Source organism: Perkinsus marinus, assembly GCF_000006405.1.
Source record: "Perkinsus marinus ATCC 50983 genomic scaffold scf_1104296965578, whole genome shotgun sequence".
Lineage (NCBI taxonomy): Eukaryota > Perkinsozoa > Perkinsida > Perkinsidae > Perkinsus > Perkinsus marinus.
Window position 1 is genome coordinate 40,596 of NW_003204277.1, and position 8,665 is coordinate 49,260.

At 45.7% G+C, this 8,665-nt stretch overlaps 1 protein-coding gene across 1 annotated transcript; it reads left to right on the forward strand.

Annotated features, from left to right (window-relative positions):
- Nucleotides 1-1,432: 1,432 nt before the first annotated feature.
- Pmar_PMAR006590 (gag/pol/env polyprotein, putative) lies at nt 1,433-6,462 on the forward strand (the record flags this gene model as incomplete). Its single annotated transcript, XM_002769505.1, has 3 exons — nt 1,433-2,840; nt 3,150-6,313; nt 6,424-6,462. The coding sequence occupies 3 exons, from the start codon at nt 1,433-1,435 to the stop codon at nt 6,460-6,462; spliced, it is 4,611 nt and encodes a 1,536-aa protein (XP_002769551.1).
- Nucleotides 6,463-8,665: the final 2,203 nt, after the last annotated feature.

Consider the following 8,665-nt stretch of genomic DNA (forward strand, 5'->3'; position numbering starts at 1 on the left):
GCGCCACGTTCGTGATTGTGTTGCTGCACCAGACTCTGCACCAGACTCTGGTGACCAGAGTCTATCGTTAGATCCTCCTTGGGGTCTACTCACGATTGAAGACAACCTGCACCAAGATCGACAGCCTTTCGCATTCCTGTACTTGTACTTCGTGGAACCTCTACCGGTAGCGTTCCTTCGACCACACCACTGGTTCCGTCATCTATGTCTACAACTACATCAAGGACAGCTCCAAGCAGCCGGAACAATGATGCCGGAAGCAATCAATCGGCGGTAAGGACCAGAGCGGGCCGATTGATAAGGCCGCCCAGAAGATTCGGGCTCTAACAATGTTGACACTGTTGCTATTGTTTTTGTCCGTTGATTTTTGTGAGAGGGAAATCTGCAATATCACACAAGTAAACACAAAGCTTTGTCCCCGTCCGAGACCTTCCTAGCTGTATTCGTTTCGCATCTTTATCTCACTATCTTTATCTCTCTCTATTGCCATCGCTATTTCTATGATAGAAATTCTATCACGAAAAAACAACAGTCAAGAAGACCAGCATACTAAAAATGATCTTCACATGAAGTTCATGTCATGAACACTCTACACCGAAGATCAAGCGATTCCACAACCCCTCATCAACATCCCCACCATGAACCAGCTCAAGAGTCCTACTTCTATGTTTTCTTTCGATAGTTTCCTTCATTGTGATCTATTCTTTAGACTCTCGCTCGGATCGAAGTTTCCGTCAACTCTACTAATCTGACACAGGACGGCAGGTCTGCAATGACCGCTTGGAGGGGATTCGAAAGAGCCGTCGCAGCTCGACTCATTTTGCAAAGACTGTTGCCGGGTCTGAATAACTTAATAGAGCCAGAACCGGAATATACAGCTCAACGATAACGTGATGGGACCCACGAGTTGCGGTACGGCTCGCATCGCTCGAGATGGCGGACTACAAATTCTTACGAATCACCAGTTCTCAGCCACGGCCACATCAAACATAGTAGCGTCCTCATCCCCCACAAAACTTCTTCTTCACACACGAATCGTCTGTGAGGTCGGCGACGAGTCATCTGAGACGATGTCTCGTGTACCATAGTATTATCTTGCTCTTCGGATTAGAAGCTCAATTCTTCTTGCTTGTGCTTTCCGAGGTTGTTTGGCTCCTGTCTGCTGCGTCGCTCCTCGGCTCTTTGGTGTTGTGAAGGTCTGTGAGATTCGGCTTGTGTCAATTGTTGTCTCTTGTGATATCTGTCCCATTGTGGTTGATTCTCAGCGTATCATCGCTGAGCTAAGCTGTAGTCATTTGCATACCAGTGATGATTATTAGTTAAGTCTCTCTAATATTTTGGTCGACGTTGGGTTCTGGCTCCCAATATGGCACCTCGGGCTGTATCCACTATAGGAGACAAAGACTTGCCATTAGCGACGTCTGAACTTGATATGACTATTCAAAGTTGTTTGGATTATGTATGCTCTGGGAAGGCGTTGGAGTTTTCTGGGGTTACTGCTCAAATAGGAAGGAGTGTGTATAATGGTCTCAAGGCAGTCTCAAAGGACGATCTTCCTGAAGAAGGGCTAACGGTTAAGATAGTTAAGCAGTATCTTTTAGACACCCTTGGTTACTTTTGTGAAACTTTTGGTGTAGAGGACTGTAACAACTTTGAGGATAATATGGTATGTTATCTATTACCAGTGTTAGTAGAGTCTGATTTGTTGCTGAAGAAGCCTTCTGAGTCAGAGTTGAGAGATTTGAGGCATGATAAGATTGCGGCCACTAAGGATTTGGCTTTTGATCCGTTCAGCTTCTTTTCGCCAACTTTTCCCCAGTACTTCTCTCAACTCCATCAACCCGACCCTACGGTGGAGGCTGCTGTTGTGGCAGCCCCGAAGCCTGATGTTGGAGATGGCCTGTTATTTAATGCTAGTCCGGTAGAGACTGGTTTTCCGGTTGTTAGATCGGTATCTACCTCTTCTAAGGACCCTCGACATGATGTTCTTGGTTTGTTGCCCAAATTTGAGTTGAAGGATGCTGTAATTACTTCTCAAGAACGCCGCCAAGCTCGAAAATCGGTTAAGGATATAGAGCTTTTGAAGGGAGGTGTCTTCACTGGTAAAGGTGATAGCCGATCTATGCGACGAGTACTTACCTATGTTCGTGATGTTGCAATTGAGGAAGCTTTCACGGCATTAGAGTATCGGGAGCTATTGAAGCGTCAGATTTCTCAGACTGCTCGAGCTGCTGTTCATCCTCGTAGAGTCACTACTCAGCCTGCTCTTATTCAAGAGCTGCGACGAGAGGTCTCAAGCTTTCTATCACTTTATGGTCAAGGAGACTCTGGCAAGTTGGATTCTTGGAAAAGCCTACTATTTTTATCACAAGGAAAGTCCGAGAAAGTTGCCACCTTTGCCCAGAGGTTTGATGACGCCTATAATGATGCGGTATGTCTTGGTAATGTCATAGATGATGCTCAGGCCGCACTGCAATTTGCGTCATCTTTGAATGAGCAATGGTCGGTTAGTGCTGCTACTCTGATAGCTGCTGGTGTTACTTCGTTGGCGGACTTAACTTCTCGCTTAGTCGCAGAAGAGAAGCTGTTCAAACATTCGGTGAATGTTAAGGTCTCGGTTGGTAATGTTGACTCCACTGGTGGTAAAACTATATCTGTCTCGAGTAGTCAGAGAGTGGGAGGTCAAGCTACTAAGGAAGATGGTGTAAGATCATGCTTCTATTGCCATCAGCCGGGTCACTTAAAGGCCGACTGTCCCCAACTCCGTGCTAAAAGGCAGAATAAGCCAGACCCTATTGGTAAGGATCAAATGGCAAAGCCTGTTCCTAAAGAAGGGCCAGGTAAAGTCACTCCAGTGGCTTCTATTGGTGTTGTCAGGAATTCCAATGATACGGAATCTGACATTTTTTCCCCTAGCACGCGCGTGGTGTCTGTGTGCGGTACCGGGACAGCTGAGCACGCAAGCCCAAAGATTGACCACAAAGCCCTCTTTGATACAGGTTCGGTTAATAATTTTATCTCGAGAAACCTTGTTGATTTACTACAATCAAGTAGTATTGAACTTAAGGTGAATCCTTTGGATGGTGAAACAATTAAACTTGCCGATGGTTCGCTTTGAGAATCTATGGGTGTTATATCTTTGTTGATAGGCGTCGACGGTGTCAGTCGTAGCTTATCTTTTTATGTACTATCTTCACTATGTCCCGATCTTATTATTGGTTGGAATGGTATGTGCACTTTGGGGGTCATTGTCAAGACTCAGCAGAACGAGATTGTATGTACGGGTGCCGTCTTTGGGGAGAAGAAGGAAGATTCTGAGGAACCTCAATGTCTTGCTAGGATGGCCAAAGGTTCATCTCCGGCTATTCTGGGCACTGACGATTTTCATCATGATCCATTCAGTGAGCTTATTATATCTGAATCATATTGGTATCATCTGCCCAGTGCTCCTGGTTATCGTATCCGGGTTAGACGGCTACGAGAAGGCGAGCAGAAGGATACGGAGAAGCAAGTCTTCGTTTTCGAGTTGGATCTTAAGGGAGCAACTAAACCTACTACCACTACCCCTCGTACTTCCAACTACTCGGAGAGGCTCATATCACGATTGTCTGAGGAGGATCGTGAGTTATTCTATGCTGAGGTGGATGGTTACTTATCACGCGGTTGGTGGCAGGAGGAGATCCCGTCACCACAAGGCACGGATAACAGTCTACCTCCCATTACTGTATTTCCGGTTAAAGCTCCGGGGAAGGCCTTATCCTCTACCCCTATACGGCCATGCTGCGACGCTCGAGCCTACAATAATCTAGCGGAACCTGCTGGTTACTTGGGAGCTGATATTTCGTCACTAACCTCTAGGTTATTGGGTGCCTACCGGAAAGGGGACTCCTTGTATATGCTAGATTGTAGTCGTGCCTTTTACCGGCTAAGAACTAACTGGTATCTCCCATTGATGGTCGGTAGGAAGCGATTCTGGAGCAATCGAGTTATCTTTGGAATATCGGCTGGTCCCTCCTGTTTGGAGTTCGCGATGACGTTTTTGTTACGTTATGTAGCAGCTCTGGACCCATCGCTATCATCGGTACGATTTGATGTAATTTCCGGTTGCTGTAAGGTGGCGGGATCATGGATATATCTCGACGACGTTACACTGATGGGTAATGGAGCTGACGGAAAACTTGAAAGGTTTTATAAGCTGTTTGTGGAGACTGCTGAGAAGTTTGGTCTGTACTTTCCCCCCGAGAAGCAAAACTATCTGTCTCCGTTTAAGGCTAGTGGTCCGGTGACCCATCTTGGTTCATTGTGGTCAATAGTTGATGACCATTTGCAGTGTAGTTGTCGCAGAGATATTAAAGGTTTTCAACAGTTGTTTTCTGAACCTGTTAAATCGAAGCGTGACTACTTTGCTATTGGTGGAAAACTAGTTGATTATCCAAATGACCATGCTAGGGCTCGCCTTGCTAGTGATCTTTTAAGGAGCATTATTGGAGGTTTCCAAACTCCATGGGATGAACGAGTTCAACTAGGAGAGGGAGAGGCTCGTCAAGTAGATACCCTCTTGAACGTGTTGAAAGAAGATTTCGGTACTCCTTGTTCACATTTGAGTGCTACTGGTAATGTGGCCATTTTGGAATGTGATGCGAGTGCTGCCGGTTATGGTTATATCTTTAGCTGTGGTTCGTATCATGCTTCTCGTGCTAAGGTTTTTCGTACCAACCAATTGGCATGGCACGTCAACCGCAAAGAAGCTTGGTGTATCATTCAAGGTTTACTCTCTATTCTGCCATTATTGGAAGAATACTGTCCATCGTCAACTGGTGTGTCCTGCCCATTAACTTTGAAAGTGGTAGGTGACAGTAAGTCGGCTCTGGCTTGGGCGCGCGATAACCGGAGTAACGTCCGTAGTGTGGAGCGTCTGGCTATCCGTCGAATGCTGAATACCCTAGATGATATTCGTGCAATGTTTGATAAGATGAATGTTCGCCTAGAATTTGTGAGAGTTCCTGGATCAAGTAATTTGGGAGCAGATGAACTCAGTAGACTTCTACTGAAGTGGAAAGTCTGTCCATGTGAAGGTACCAAGCCTGACTCAACCAGTGACTTGTCTGCACTATGTTCTCTATCTCTCATGGTCGAAGGTGTTAATGAAGATGAGGAGATCTTGAAGAATGGTGGTAAAGAAGTGTGCCAGTCCCTTATGTCTTTGGAGACCAGTCCACCAGCTACCGTTGTGCAATGGTTACTTTCTCTACAGAAGCGTGATCCTTTTATCAATTCTGTCCGAGAGTTCTTGGTGGAGGGTAAGAAGGATGCTTATTTGGAACGACTACTCAGAGATCATGGCCGACAATATGAGCTCAACCACTGTGGTCTTGTCGTTGAGTGCAGATATACCGATAATCTGGAAGGTAGAATTTGTATACTACTTCCTGGTGATCCTGACGTTCTAGCCAAGTTTGCTCGCCATTATCATGAGAATAACTCCCACTGCTCGGTTCGTTATGTTACCTATCTATTTTCTCGAGACTTTTATGCACCCAACTTCAAGCAAGTGGTGAGGTCGGTAATCCGAACATGTGGTCCATGTGCGGAAAAACGGGTGAAATTGGCCTCGTCTGGTGGAAAAATTTCTTATGGTCAGTCGACGTCAGACCTCAGTGGTGTGTGGTCCACAGTATATGCTGATACTGCGGATATATTGGTTAAAGATAGATTTGGTTACCGGTATTTGTTGGTAATAGTGGATAGTTTATGTGGCTTCTGCTGGTTATCTCCACTGAAATCTTTGGAAGCGGTGGAGTTAGTCAGGGTGGTTTGTGGCATTTGTAACCGGATAGGTTGGCCACGGAAATTTGTGAGTGATGGTGGTCGGAACTTCACATCTAAGTTGACCAAGACTATGTTTTGTCGTGAAGGAGTGCTTCAAGACTGGGTACCTCGGTATGCTGCTTTTTCTAATGGTCGTGCGGAAAGATGTATAGGTAGCATCAAAGCCAAGATGCAGACCCTTAATCGTTCCCAGAAGCGTGAGTGGTCTATCCATATACCTACTATTAATAAGAGTATTAATCTTAGCCCTCTATCGACCGGTACAACGCCTTTTGATATTTTTTTCCAGCGACGTTATGATAGTCCCCTTACAAGGAAGATTGAGGCTATCAACGAGTTGGCTATGCAAAAAGAGATGTCGATGGAGACTTCTGGCGTCAAGCCAAATAAGAAGTGTTTTAAGATTGGTGACTTGGTAAGACGGTCTAATAAGGAGGTTAAAGATAACTCAGTCTATGAAGTGATGAGCTGCGGTCGCCACAGTGTGAGTATTCGCCGTCAAGGTGATGTAAATAGTTTGCCCGTGAAGGAGCATGTTAGGAATCTTGTACTTGCTCAAGTTGAGAATCACCTTGTGGGTCATCTCCTCGCCAGTCGTCTTCCTTCACGTTATCCGGCAGGCCATCAGCCTAAGTCTGTGACCTATACAATCAACGTTCCTATTTTTTGATATTGACTCGCAGTTCGCTGCACTGCTCACGTTCGCGTGGCCGAGTTGGTCAAATCATCACAAGTGTAAACATCATTATGATCATCATCATCATATGATGCCATAATACTCATGAACCCGAATTACATAATGCCATTATGGCATAATGATTATGTAAGTTATGTCGAGGTTTCGTGATAATCGACATTACGTGAATCATATATCATACATCTGTGGTTCTTATATTGTAGACTACAATTTGTAGTGCTATCAAAGGGGTCTCTTGCAGTTTCTTTTCTTTCAATGACATATGCAGTACTTCTTCACGAGCAGTAATCAACAAGAGCAATGGTACAGCTGATAAAGGCTGGCATCTCTAAGTCATGAGGCCAAACAGTAGACCAAGTATAACATCAGGAGTAGTGAGGCTTCAGCACTGCTGAATCAGCAGTCAAAACCAAATCTTCTAATAATATCATCGAGGGCTTCGGATAATGCTGCCAAACTTTTCTCATCTACTTTCCCAGCCATGGCTCGATGAAGCAGCTCAGTTGTATCTACGTTAGTGTCACAAGTGACTACATGGCTGGCAGTCAAGTCCTTTCCACATAAACCACACTGTATTACTCTTCGACTCCCTTCAACATATTTCATACTCCTCAAAGAGTCGCATCTAAGTCGACAGTTCCTATTCCATGAAAAGCGGGCGACATCATTAGCCAACACGTTGTTAATATTGAACTCTCCCTCGTCGTTTCGGGATTAACCCGTTTCAGACTGAACTCATTACCATTGATGTCTACGGGAAAGACGAAGTTGTGTAGTGGTCCGCTACTAAAGGAGTGAGGGAAGACACTTGTATCAGGTCTATCACGAATCGAGGCTGAGATAGACGAAATAGAGACGGCCCGAATAGTAGGGCCATCGGCCCTGGGTCAAAAATACCGCACACGAGTGATCATCCATGATTGTGTGTTGATCAGTTGCGGAAAGAGCAATACTTCCCTTGGTACCCGCTATTTAGACAAAACCCCCCGTCAGGACAGTCCTGAGAAGACGTCACTTGTGGGCAAGTATCGGAGCGAACTGAGTCTACCTTATCCTTGCTGCATCCGATAGTGCATGTATGGAGGAGGCATTGTGCCCATCCAGTAGCAGGCTCCGGACAGTCGGTGCTTCCCCAACAATTGTCACCACAGACCGCTGCATAGATCACTCTAGCCGCGAAGTTCTGAAAGAGATAAGCTAAATTGAGGGTTTGTACAACAATGCGACGGATATCTGAATGAGAGGGGTCGTTTAAGATTACATGGTAGTACATAATCCTGGAAGTGTGGCATTTACAACCAACCACACCCCCAGATTCATTAATGGTGCATTTACCTACGGGCTTCTCATACTCCCCACCCTCTGAAATTAGCACAACAATTGAGATCGATTTCATGCTTCGAGCTGTGACCGAATCCATATGACTGACCTGAAGTTGAGTTAGCATCGTCATTGTTGTCCGCTGTCGGAAATGGTCCGAGGACTTCGGTTCTGAAAGGAGTCCTATTATCACACAATGTAAGTCACACTCCCTCATCACGGACCCACCTCCCGACTGTGAAATCAGCCAAGGCCATGTTAAGGCAGACCAACAGTGGGACGTTCACGAGGTTGTACATTGGTGGTCCAAGATGTGTAGGCGAGTCGTTGCTGTGCGTCGCAAAACAAGATGGTCATAGCTGTCGGCTGTGGCACACGTGAGGCTCGAGCATCCACACAATGCGAGGGTCCATGAATTATTCCTGTTCCGATTGTTCGACTCCAATAATTTTATCGCTCGTTACGAAGGCGACTATGGTGACGAGTAGTCAGGGTTTGTCAAAAGTAAAAATCGGTCACGCCCATGCTAATTTTCTGCGGAAATACCGCAAATATTGGAAATTACAGAGGAAATTCTTCATGCTAGCCCATTTCCCGCATGCTTCTATGAATTCAGGCTAAGATCAAGGTGGCTCTCGCTTTAGCATGTTATCGCACGCCCTAGTCCAGCTAAACATACCTAAGTGGGGGTTGAACTGTCCAGTACGCATGCACATCCAGGCGTGTTTCTGGTAGGGTCACGAGACTTGTGTTGGCAACGAGGAGAGTACATGGAAGATGCAAGATGGTCACGCGACGAACAGCAGTCCAGCAGGCTAG